Source organism: Cibotium barometz, chromosome 24 (genome assembly GCF_041138505.1).
Source record: "Cibotium barometz isolate CiBa-2024 chromosome 24, ASM4113850v1, whole genome shotgun sequence".
Taxonomy (NCBI): Eukaryota; Viridiplantae; Streptophyta; class Polypodiopsida; order Cyatheales; family Cibotiaceae; genus Cibotium; species Cibotium barometz.
This window is the reverse complement of record NC_141069.1, coordinates 39,657,998-39,671,725: the sequence shown is the minus strand read 5'-3', so window position 1 is coordinate 39,671,725 and position 13,728 is coordinate 39,657,998. Positions and strand designations below refer to the sequence as shown.

General features: G+C 43.6%; 1 protein-coding gene across 5 annotated transcripts in view; it reads left to right on the top strand.

Annotated features, from left to right (window-relative positions):
- Window positions 1-13,728, top strand: part of LOC147625282 (pentatricopeptide repeat-containing protein At3g03580-like) — a 57,023-nt gene that overhangs the window by 17,407 nt on the left and 25,888 nt on the right. For 3 of the 5 annotated variants that reach the window (XM_086818600.1, XM_086818604.1, XM_086818602.1), the window contains exon 3: window positions 9,255-9,331. The exons of the other annotated variants lie outside the window; for them this stretch is intronic. In XM_086818600.1, coding sequence (XP_086674726.1) covers window positions 9,255-9,331 — 77 coding nt within the window. The remainder of the gene's footprint in view (window positions 1-9,254; window positions 9,332-13,728) is intronic. 5 annotated transcript variants of the gene reach the window in all.

Sequence of the window (13,728 nt, the reverse complement as noted above, 5' to 3'; positions counted from 1 at the left end):
CATGGGCAGAGGGTGCAGCCCAGCTCTGATACCAATTGTTGGGAGACTCACACACTCACACATAGCAATGCCTCCTGCAGATTAGGGTTGGGTGCAGGGAGAAGAAGCTCACATAGAAGAGAGAGAGAGAGAGAGAGCTAGACACAAAATGTGGTGTGATTACAAAATGCAAGTCAACCCTTGCATGTGAGTCACATCCATATAATATAGAAGTACAAAAGTTATATGGATAGAGTGTCCTTTCACACTTGATATCCAAGGGAAAAAACCACATGGGAAAAAGTGCGCTTGGTTAAGCCCTATTCACACGTAGCACTACCATAAGTGAGCATATGCCAACGGGTGTCCAGAGCCAAGCTGCATTGAATGTAGACACCTCACCCACTGCTTGTCTATGTCAGCGCTTGTATAGCAAGCTGCTCAACCTGTGCACTACCTGACTTCAACGACCAGTTGCCACCTCTGAGCTGCTGCCACAACTACCTGACTTGCTGCACATCCACCTCAGAGCCACCTGGTGATTGCCTTGATTGACGTACTTGTCTATAGCCACTGACCAATCAGCAGCCATCAACCAGTTGGCCTACCTTGTTTCACCATTTGCAAACTGCAGCTACCCAGTCAACAACCAGCACATCAACACAGAGGGAAGAACTTGTATCAAATCAACAAAGTGCTTCTGCAAATATCATCTTAGGTCATTTTGGGATTTTTCAATTTCTTGCAAAATCATGCTTAATTAATCTTAAATCCCCTATCATTTTTCAAAATTGAGGGCATACATCACGCATTAAAGGGCTGCTACATCAAACTTCCATGATTGGAAACACTAATTTAAAAAAACCCTAATTCTTGAAAACCCTAAAAAGCCTTTAATCTTCTGAGCTTATAGTCCAAATGGCGTCTTGAATGCCGTTTTGTGTATATTATGTGGCATGTGGTGATACCCACTCTTAAGATCAATGTGGCTGAAACATGCAGACCCATCAAGTTTATCGAGTATCTCATCTATGTGCGGGATTGGAAGCCGGTTCTTGATAGTAAGCTTATTTAAAGCTCGGTAATCCACACACATATGGAAGGAACCATCCTTCTTCTGCTTTAGTAAGACTGGTGAGCAATATGGTGAAGAGCTTGGCTAAACCAAACCTCAGACCAAAAGCTACGTCACTTGTTTCATAATCTCCTCTTGCTGTGCTCCGCTTACCCTGCATGTAGGTCTCTCTGGTGGGGAGCTACCCGGCACCAAATCAATGCGATGATCCTCGGGTCTCTCAGGAGGTAGCTCTCCTGGTAATATGCATTTGCAAAGCAATCCTTGTATGCATTAAAAAATTTCAGCCTTTCACTTGTGAGAGTATCTACACATACATCATTACATTCAATTTTATCACGAACAAAGACCAAGTATGCAGAAACACTCTTCTTCATTGCTTTATTAATCTGGATATGAGATACAACTGGGATGGAGTCTCCCTCATGGCTAGCATCTATAACATGCATGTGGCCTTTATGCATACAAGTAATTCTGCTAGTTCTATACTCCTTACATGGCTCTATGTGGTGATGCCATGGTTTCCCAAGCAATATACCACATCCATTGAGTGGTGCAACCAAAAAGTTATCATGATTGAGGTAACCTTGGATATGTATGCGCAACTTCCCATGATCGGCGTTACTTGCACTACTCTACCCTCCGCTTCTATTTGGGGTCCCATGTTCCCTATTTCAATACCCAAAGTGGCTGCCATTTCCACAGAAATGAAATTATCTGTGGCACAATCATCAAACATAAAGAGAGCGAGCTGATCTTTGAGCTGTCCCCATGCTTTACATACCACTCTCTTTGTTGTCATGCTTTGTATTCCCTTGTACGTCGGGAATGGCATGCACATTTACCTTTGGTTGCTTCTCTTTTTCCTTCTTCTTACGTTGCGGACATTTCCTAAACATGTGATCTTTGCTACCACATGAGAAGCATTTATCCTCCTTTGCATATTGCTCCCTTTGCCCAGGAGTGAGGCTAAACTTGTGCTTTTTTTGAGAGGCATCCTTTGGCTGCATATTTTCAGCCTTCCCACCACTCTTTACATCTTTCAAAAAAGGCTTAGCATGCTGTCCGCTCTTTTGCTGGTTATGACCAGCCCTCTCTTTGCCCTTGAACGCATGGTCTCCTTTACCAGAACGTTGCAATTTATGTTCCAATTGCTACGTGGCAAGAGCAGCTGCTATATAGTCTTGCAAGGTAGCATTGTGGTGAGTATGAAGACTGGACTCGTAGACCAGTTGAAGTCCAGACTTGAACTTCCTTTTCTTTTCGGGCTCACCCACAAGCAAGAATGGTGAGACCTCCAAGTAGATCTTCCAAAACTTGTTTACATATGTCGGCACCGACTCATTGTCCTTATGCTCAATCTTATCCCACTTGCTCATGATCTTCGCCACGGCATTGGGAGGCAAGAATTGTGCATAAAATCTCTCTTTAAAGTCCTTCCATGTCTGATTAGGGCTGCTAGAGATATTTTCCGTGATCCACCAATGGGCAGCGGAACCCCTTAGAAACATGCTTACATGGTGAATCTTGGATCTCAGAGAATTCGGTGGCATGAGTGGCACGTGATACATAATCAGCTTTCGTTGTCCCAACATTATGCACGACTTCCAGCCCATGACAGGGCTCATCTCTAGCCACTTCCATAGGCAAAGCGGGGCAGCTATCATGCCTATCACTTTTCCCATGGGAAGCATGCATCACATGTACATTAACATCCTCTTTGCCATATACATCCTTTTCTTTTCTCAATCCATGCGGGGTGGAGACTTGCTTGGAAGTGACGGAAGCTTCATCTTTATGCACATAAGCCTTGATCCTGCGAGACATAGCATTACTTGTCTCCCCATGCGGGGGTTCTTTCGTAGAGAATTCCCTTGCATTGCCTTTCACCAAGTCTCCAGTGCGTATAAGGTAGTTGAGGGCTACCTCTCGGGGATTCATACGCCATATAATACATATTGTGTGCCACCATAGACTCAGCCTTTGTGGCCTCCATAAGCTTGTGAACCTGCTGGTTATGATAGAGCATCTTCAGCAAGTCTCAAATCCTTGTCCATAAGAGTGATGCCCTTCGCATGAATAGCTGCCAACCGACCATCATGCACGAGGTTCACCGACATACCACTGCCTTTTGACATGCTCAATCTCTGCTTTCAATACATTTGGGTCATCTCTTTACCTCGAGAAGGCTGCCCCACATGTATTGCTCCTCTATATAACCTGCATGCATATGCTTATTGCCCAAAGCTTCAAAAGCATGAGTTCCACTTCCTTGTCGGCCATGTGAACTAGCCCCTTGACCAGTTTGTGCATGGCTGTCCAGAGTGTTCGACGGTTGTCCACACGGAGCCCAATGTCCAATCAATCGTTTCCCCTATTGAGAAGAGGGAAACAACCGTGCTCTGATACCACTGAAACTACATTGGCTAGGTGTGAATGTCCTTGGGCACCGTCTCGTGAACAATAGGCACGTCACACTTAATATGTAAAACCCATATTTCACATAACAAGTGAATGATACATCATTGCACAAGATAATCTGCAAAAGAGACAAGCATTGCACATGGGTTTCAGCTTGAACTTGCAGGTATAGTTAGGGTTTCAGCCGGTACAGTCAGGTACAACAGGTATAGTAGGTACAGAAGGTGTCCACAGCAAGTACACAGCAGGTACAGAAGGTGCCACAGTAGGTACACAGCAGGTACAGCAGGTACACAGGGTGCCCACGGCAGGTACAGTAGGTACAGCATGTACTGAAGGTGCCCACAGTAGGTACAGCAAATGCAGCAGGTATAGAGGGTACCCACAGCAAGTACAGGAAGTACTGTAGGTGAGGAAATCCTGTGAGAGAGAGAAAGAGCCGACGTGCAGAAAGATAGCCAAGGAGAGAGAGAGATGGGCGCGAGATTGCAAGAGAAGGAACAGGGAAAAAAGGTGGAGAAGAATGGGGGAAAGGAGTTGGAGGGGTCCAAGCCCCTTGTGCCATGTGGCACAACCCACCATAATTAATGGTGGGCACCTCCTTTAAGTGTCCACACAATTATGAGGCCATGTGTGGGTGCCGAGAGTTTGGGCTGGCCACACTTTTATTCTTGGGCCCTGGGCAGTAGGTCAGTGGCCGATGCCCAACTTTAATAAGTGTGAATTGCCAAGGTTATAAAACCTTTTACAATAATAAACCAGGGTTAAATGAATACTTACCACTTGTTCACATGCCATAAACCATGTTATAGGGCATTCACACGGCTCACGGGTGGGCGTCCCCTGCCCGTGAATTGGACACGTCATGATAGGGATTCACACGAAAACAACTCATGCGAAAACAATTTCAAGCAAGTAGAGATGCATGCATATGGATTATGCAATCCCGTTCCTGGAATATAGGGCATTCACACGGCTCACGGGTGGGCGTCCCCTGCCCGTGAATTGGACACGTCATGATAGGGATTCACACGAAAACAACTCATGCGAAAACAATTTCAAGCAAGTAGAGATGCATGCATATGGATTATGCAATCCCGTTCCTGGAACCTATAAATAGCAGGACTTCCCGAGCACGAAACTGGCTCAGTGGGAAGCCTAAATTGTGATCCCTTGAGGGTAGGTTCCACGTCCTGGCCACACTACGACTGACACGAGGCCTAGCCTCCCGTAGGTGACGCGAGTCATGGACTCAGTACGGGCGACACGAAGCTCCGGACTATGTCATCTACATGTAGGAGGATGGATATCATCATATTGGCTAACTGTGAGCCTGTGCCTTCCTGTCGATCAATGAAATGTATAGCCCGAAAAGCGTCGAAGAGAGTAGGCAGCATGTTTGACCTCAATAGTGCTATTAATCTCTACTGAAATCCCCCCCTGGCTCCTGGCTCCTGCATCCTGCTGATCACTGATTCACATAACGTCATCACTTCCCAGATCATCTAAGGTGGAAAATGAAGCTCTTGGGACCAAAGGCCTTCCAAAAGTTTACAAAGCACCAATAAACCTCCTACCGATGTGCCCTACCCTGGCCTTGATGGTGAACACATATGGTCTAGTATCAACTAGTTTCTTCTAAAACCAACCCGGCCTGGTGCTCTCTATTTTTGTCTCTACGCCAAGGCGCCAATCTCTACCTCCAATGCTGCCCCATAGATCTTGGTAGTCAAGTGTTCAAGTCAAGAGCTTACCTTAGCCTTGTCGAATCATCTATCGTTGGGCCTTGCCTTAGAGCCGCAATTGCAACTTCCTGATGTGGCTGCGCACTAGCTCGCCCGTCTCCTCCTCACTCTGCTATCACACTGGAATGCTACTTTGCCAATAGGGTGAAGGTAGAGGCTCTCTATGCCTAGATGGAGGCAAAAAGAGAGAGTCTTCATGATGATTCTCTCTCACAAAAGGCGGGGGAAGAGGAAGAAGCTGATGCAAGAGGGAGACCTACAAACAAACCTATTTAGTATGTATGCATCCATCGAGCAAGCAAGATTCATAGTGTACATGCAAGCAAGAATAGAGAAGAGAAGAGATAACAAGTATTCTATTGCAAGGGAATGATTGTGTACTCCTTAGTATTAAAAATGACTTATATAAAAGTGACTAGTTTTCACACTAGGCCGGCCAAACTTTAAAAACGTCCGACCTCTATTACTAGTCATAAAGCAAGTATGTGCACGAAGTCCTTAGACTTTCCCTATTTGACATTAAGCTGAAGATAAGGCCGATTTATATGTTCCAGCGCCGTCTTACAAAAGATAAGTGTCCGTTCAAGCGGGTAAGATGGCAAAGCACCTTTCGTTCCCGTGTGTGTGTGTGTGTGTGTGTGTGTGTGTGTGTGTGTGCCACAACCATCGGAATTTGAAAATATGAAAATTTTAATGCTACTCAATGTCCTTGGAAAAAGAGCCCTTGTGCTTTTTCAAAAAAATCTAAGACACATACTGAAGAGAAAGAGCCACAGCTCCTCAATAGAGGTGGATCCGAAAGAATTCTTAACTGGGGAGCGCTCTGTTGAGTATTGGTTGTTTGCTCAGATCGAAGGCTAGGTGGGTTCGAGAAAGCATAGTTCGATACACTACAAATCTACTATATTGTCGTTTCCAACTATTAGTCCAAATCGGGTTTGCTTCACTCTGGTGAAACGTTCTCTAGTGCTTTCTGAAGCAAGACTGAAACTGATTTTAGACACGTTTGTTATGCTTAAGCTTAAAAGAAACGTTTTTTTAGTTTTTAGTTTTTTGATTTTTTTAACTTTGTTTTTTTGCTAGACTCACGTCTCTAGGTTCATGTCTCTAGACTCACGTGTCCAAGCTCACATATGCAAGTTCACATCTGCACGCTTACGCTATAGGTTCACGTATGCAAGTTCACGTATGCAGGTTTATATATCTGCGATCACGTTTTTCGACTCACACCTTTTTTGAATGAACAAGGCTCACATATTTTATTTTTATGAAATAAGCCTACCTAGGACACGGAATTTAATGTAATAGGCCTTTGACAAGGCTGGTATGCAATTATTTGACAATACTTGTACTTTAATGCACTCACATCTCCAGGCTCACGGCTCACGTATCCAAGTTCACGTGTTTAAGCCACGTCTTTTTTCGTGGGACTATGGGCTCACATCTCCCAACCAAAGAGCTGGTTTGGATTGGTTTTTGGAGTTTTTTGAGGTTTTTTGGACTTGAAGGGAGGTGATTAAAGATCCTAATGGTGGAGTTTTTTAAAGGTTTTTAAGACTTCATGGAGGATGACTAATGATTCTAATCCTAGTTAATGGTAATTATGCAAGTAATTAAGTGTTCTTTTTATTGTTTTTGGTTGATTTTGCATGCTTCCAAGCTATCAATTCAAACAATACATGAAATGCATAAACAAAAATTAACCATCCCACTCTGATCTACCCTAATGGAGCTTAATGCTTATGTTTTCCCAGTGGATTACCCTGTTGATCACAATTACTAAGCTATTCTTTGCTCAATGCAATAAAATCTATATCTTTTGAATTTCAAAATCATGCAAATCATCAACAAACAAGAGTTTTTTTCCTTCCAAGATATGAAACTAGAATGCAACAAGCATCAAAAGCAACAAATTAACACATCCAAGACTCCAAAACCAAATGTTTTTCGGGGTGTAACCTCTTAATCAACACCATCCAATATTAGGTGATAGCTTGGAATGGACGGATGAACGGAGCTAAGCCCTAGACTAGTCCATGTGAACGGCACACCAAATATGTTCAAGTCAAGCGCTTCCCTTAGCCTTGCTGAATCATGTGTCGTTGGGACTTGTCTTGAAACCACAATTGCAACTTTCCGATGTGGGTACGCTAGGTCGTACATCGCGTCCTCACAATGTTGTCACACCGGAATGCTCCTTTGCCAATGGAATGAAGGTAGAGCTTTCTATGCCTAGATGGAGACAAAAAGAGAGTCTTTGTGATGGTTCTCTCTTACAAAAGGCGGGGGAAGAAGAAGCTAATGCCAGAGGGCGACCTACAAACAAACCTATCTAGCATGCATCCATCAAGCAAGCAAGATTCAATAGCATACATGCAAGCAAGAATAGAGAAGAGAAGAGGTCACAAGTATTCTATTGCAAGGGAATGATTGTGTATCGCTTAGTGCCAAAAATGACTTACATACAAGTGACAAGTTTTCACACTAGGCTGGCCAAACTTAAAAAATGGTCCGACCTCTATTACTAGTCTTAAGTATGCACACGAAGTCCTTAGACTTTTCCGATTTGACATTAAGCTCAAGGTAAGGCCACTTTATATGTTCCAACGCCGTCTTACAAAAGATAAATCCCCGTTCAAGCGGTAAGATGGCAAAGCACCTTATGGTAGGTCGGGCGAGTGAAACCATGTTAACCTACGAAGTGGTTAACACCAAGGTATGGCCAATCGTGATGGTCCAATAGTATTCAGGTCCATGGCATCCTTAATTTATGGATGGGACCATTCTTTCACATACAGAGATGATGAGGTTGAGTTGGTCAGGTCATATATCTAACTAGGTGTCACTTTTAGTGGCCTGATCTTTACTATGTGGCCGGCCACCTAAGCACGTGTGATGGCGAGAAGATGCCGGAACGTAGTACAAAATGCTTTTTATTTGATTGTTTGTCACGGTGATGTATGGGACTTCTTTTGGGGACCAAATTTGGGAGAGGAGGATAGGAGGAGAGTGCAGAGACTGGAGGCAATGATGCTTCAATGTACGACCACCACATGCTATCATATTAACCGAATTCGGGTCATCGACGCCATGTTCCAGAACACCACATACATACAACATGCCTACACATTGGATAGAGATTGCCTTCCATGGCTGGATTTTGACATAGGAGGGCCATGGAAGTTGTTGGTATGCACGCGCCACCAGTTGGTTTGAGTCACATGGCATTCAGATGAATTGTTTCCCTCCCTTTGAGTATAGCCTGGATGGTTGCAAAAGGGTGCGAGAACCAAATGGTTGTCCACTGGGATAGGCAAGTGATTATACAGGAAAAACGTATACCCACCCCCAGAGAAGGAAGCGTGGCTTTTGAGACAGACAATCCATCCATGGCAATATGGCAATGTGATGGCACATTTTGTTTGGCTCCATGCAGCTTCACTAAGACAGAGTGGAGACATTCCATGTTTTACTTTTTTGCTTTTTTTTGGTTGTTGCTCTTCAGAACATTATCACTCTTGTTGTGTAGTGAGCTTGTTTTTTCAAAAAGATGCATTGATTCCCCTAGAGTTGATGTCACAAGATCTTGATTTAACTTTACATCCAACATTTAGGGATCGGTACATGCTTGCGTGAGACAGCCCAAGTCTACTCTTATTTAATGTTGTAGCTAGATGGCCTCACTTAGCAGGCCTTACCTGCTAGGCACATGGAGGATTCAGAGTATAATTGACTATCTCATTGGGGCATGGGACCATGGGTACCTGCTTTGGTGACAGTTTGGTCACACACCCAATTATTTTGAGATCCCCACACGTGTGAAGCCAATTGTTCCTACCAACCCTTCCCCATAAACAGCCCACATAAATGAACCTCACTTGCTAAGTTATACATACAGCAACGCAAGTGAAGAATACAGTTGTGAGTTTGCATGACACATTGATTTTTATAGCAAAGCAACACTCTTTGTCTTATGCCTCATAAGACATGCTGACTGAAGAAGGTTTGGTTGTTTTTCATGATTTTTGGCACAGATGGAAGACCGGACAACTCTCGGTAATAAGGTGGTTGAAGTTGGTGGTTTCATTGCTGCTGATGATGCCATTTACAAGTATGCTCATGCCTTAACATGGTTTGCATTCTTATGGGTTGGAATAACTTCATTCTAAAGTTAAGTTTGCAAATGATTACCAATAGACTTGGTTGCTTTGCTAGAGGCCATCCTTGTAATTTTCTCAATGCTTTCACTTTGATGTGAACTTTTAGGTCTACATTATTACAAACTCAAGAAGAGGTGCCAATGAGCATTTCAAGAACCTCTTGTGTCTGCGTCCCTTGTAGTTGGTTTACACTGTAGAGAGGATTGGGATATATTCTAGATGTGACAAGATCTGTCGTGGAGCGTGCGAAAGTATTCTATGACCTCGTAGCTGCAGCTGGGTATTTTCTTCTCAGCCATTCCAACCTCTAGAGTGAACTTTTTTTCACACGTTAGCAGCGGCATGCATTGGAGATGAAGATGCAACAACAAGCATTTCAGGGAACCTCTTGTGTCTATGTCCCTTGTAGTTGGTTTACACTGTAGGGAGGATTGGGACATATTGAGATGTGACAAGACCTATTGTGAAGTGTGCCAAAGTATCCCATGACCTTGTAGCTGCAGCTGAGTATTTTCTTTCAGCCATTCTCTAAAGTAAACTTTTTCTGGTGTGTTAGTAGCTGCATGCTTTGGATATGAAGGGCTGAACGTGATCATGATGCTCAAATGGCGGTGTCCATTGAATTGCTGAGAGTTCATGGTTTGGGCCAAATGCTTTGTTGACCTGATTAATTTCATGTAGGAGGAGTTAGGGTAAATTTCCGAATCCTATGAATGGTACAATCTCCAAAAGGGGAGGTTCTGTATGCCAGCATAGGTGTGCAAATATTAAAGGGCCAAGGGATGGGGCTTGACATGTAAAGATGGAGGTGATAGATAAGAAACTTTAAAAAGGGGTTTAGAGAATTTAAATAAGTGGTGATTAGAACTTCAAAGGAAAGTATTCCATAAATAAAGTGGACCATGTTTCTAAAACGATATGTTCCATACCAAAACAGAAAGTTTCAAACATCAATACGGGGTAGAAAGGTGTTTTGAAGCTTTATGGGAGGAGTATTGCACAACCACACCATGGTAATGGCCCATTATGATGATTGTATCAGAAACTTCAAGTTCTTATCATTACTAAGAGCGCTCACTTAAGATTCCAGCTCTCAGAAAGAGATAACCACAACACTAAGAAATGAAAATCAAGAGCAGAAGAAATGACATAAATGACAGAGGGAGTACACCTTTGATAGAGCTCACAAAGAGCATGTCGAGTCACTAAGTGCTCATTCTTCTCCTCAAATCAAGGCACTTGTTCAATAATCAGGGGATGCTCCACAGTCAAGGAACCTTTACACAAAGTGGTTCACTTAACGGGAGGTTCACAAGGGTTTGTTCCCATGCCAGTAAGCTCTAACCACACAAAGTATTGATCACACTTTTTTCAACACTCCCACTTGATCAAGCAGCAACCACACAGGGCATGTCGACCAAGATTCACTCACTTCCACTCGGTCAAATGCATGCTGCATTGGGGTCACTTGAACTCCCATGTAGTCACAAGAGATGCCACATTGGCTAGAGAACCACAAAGCTTCATGGTAGTCACAAAGATCAATGAAGCCACCAAGAATGTTGATGAAGGTGAGATTGTTCCTGCAATGAGACAAGGACCCAGAGTGATAGACAAACACTTCAAATACCAGATAGAACTTTGAAACATAGCGGAAGAAGCACAAATAATACATAGACACCACACTGAGCCGGAACGGCCGGCCCCCTGTAGGAATTTTCTTTATTCAGAATAGCAGTTTTTACAAGATACCAAGGTGCGGGTGCATACAACGGATTTTCCACAAAGCATCAGAAAAACTCTTGCCCAGATCTCTGTCTTGAGCCAAGGTACATACAACACCAAAGGCTGTCGAAAACTGTCCTTAAAACAGTCACATAACCAGCCCCAATCACAGCCCATTGTACGGCCAGATCTGTGAGTAAAACAACAACTGAGAAAAACATGGGCAGTTGTCACACATATGGCTGCTGTATGGCTAGTTTGCAGAGAGAAAACTGGTGCTGCTGTGTATGGCCAGTGCTCAGCAAGAGACAAGTTTCTGCTGCTGTGAACAGTGTGCAGCCAGAAGAGAAAAAGGAGCCAGCTGCTGCCCACCTGTATGCCCAGCGGTCAACAGAAGAGGGCCGCTGTATGGCCAGATTCTGCAGTCGGCTGCTGTACAGTGTCAGGGCTCTAGGTGATGGCCTCTGTAACACCACCAAACACCACACAAGGGTAAGATATACTGATACCAAAACTGGGGACTCCCAAATCCACACTCCAAGGCACCTAATAATTCTGTTGATATCCTGTGTCCTTCAATTGACATAGCTAGACATCTCAACCACTTTACCCAAAATGACATCTCTCACAAAGCCCACTTGGGTATGACTCAATCCTGACTCTCAAACACTCAGGTCTTCATTCCCAAATGATCTCCCTTTAACAAACTTCAGCCAAAAACTTGTCCATAATTTTTCGTCCGAGTTTTGGTCAGTTGATATTGTGCTTAGTCTTTCTATATTTAGCGGGTCATTTGCCCTATCAACCACTTATTTGCTGCACTAATTCTTTCTATTTGCTACTTCCCTTAGTGCTAGGCTTCATTATGGCTGAGTTTGCCCTACATCTCCGGCAAAGCTGAGGCTCTGAGAGGGGCTGTTTGGGACTGTTCTAGACTGAGTATGTATGCTGTAAATGATTATGAATGCTGCGTTTTACCTTTTCCAAGTGGCTGGAGAAAAACGACGAGATGATGAATGCTGAAAACTGTATGGCTGCAGAAAACTGCTGGCTGAATGCTGAATTGATGCGTTTTGCTGATGTAGGGTGGGTGAATGCTCATGCGTTGAGGCGCCTAGTGCTGTAGGAGGAAAACGTTGAGGGATGATGGTTGAAACTGCAATCGCGTATGCTCCTTGTGCTGAATATGCCAAGCGCTTGAATGCTCTACTACTGAATATGATGAATGAAATAATGAATAACATGCTGATCTATTTATATGGACCAAGTGAGCCAGTCGGCTGGCTACAGAGCTGGCTGACTACTCATGTCCACAATAAATGCATAAATGATGTATAAAATATTAAAAATTATGGAAAAATTACCTGAAAATTCATAGTAAATATACTGATAAATAGTAGATGATATCTAGGGTTTCTGCAAGGGTCTAAATGCTATGAATGAATGATGTGCAATATACAGAATGCTTAGTAATGCAAACCCTAAGGTTTCTACTGACTGTAAATGCATGAATGCGTCTCTTCAAGTGGATTAAGAGACTTAGACTGACTGACTGACTTGCTATGGCTGTGAATGACCCACGTAGCTCGTGCCTGACTTATCTTGGATTGAGGATTACAATGGGGTCACGGCGTACGACAAATATCATCCTGAATGGTACTAATATTGTTACTATGTTGCACTGATGATGATGAGCTAGTTTGTCACCATGCACTACAGTGCAGAGTGCATGTGACATTCCCTCCTGCTTAGCTTGGCGGCAGGTTCATGGCTTCCAAGTAGTCCGCTAACAACTGAGGGTACTCTTGAAAGAACTCCTCGTCTAGCCATACGGCTTCGTGGGTGTCTCGATCTTGGAATTTCGTATAGAATTGACGTATCCGTCGACCGGAACCATGCTTCCAACGATGAAGAAGTATTTGCTCGGGCTCGATGACTTTTGCTTCGTCTACCACGTCTGGCTGCTGTTCATCTGAAACATCAAACACTTCTGGTCCAACATATGGTTTTAGCCAACAAACATGGAAAACATCATGCATTGTCCAACTGTTAGGCAATTTCAACTTCATGGAGACATCACTTAACTTTTTGACTATTGGGAAAGGTCCAAAACTACGGAATGAAAGCTTGGGACAACGTTTGCCCGCTTGTTTCAATCTTTGTTTCATGATGCTTAGAAAGACCCAATCCCCTTCCTTGAAGTGGACATCTCGTCTAGACTTATTCGCCTGTCTGCTATAGGCTTCCTGTGCTTTGGTCAAGCGGTCCTTGACTGACTCAATGATCTCGGAAAATGCTTCCATGGTTTTATTAACCTCTAGAGATGGAGACACCAATCTCGTCAAAAGAGAAGAGAAACGGTGACCAAAGGTTGCTTCATATGGAGTCCGTCCGACACTGGATGAATGAGTGTCGTTCACGATAGCTTAGACCAATGGAAGATAATGTTCCCATTTGGACTGCTGGTCATGGCAATATGACTTGAGAACATCAAAGGCCAACTGGTTATAAATTTCTGTTTGGCGGTCTGTCTGCAGATGGAATGCACTAGACAACTGCAGCTTAGTTCTGAAGTTTTCAAATAATGCCCTCCAAAAATGTGAGGTAAACTTGGAATCTCTAT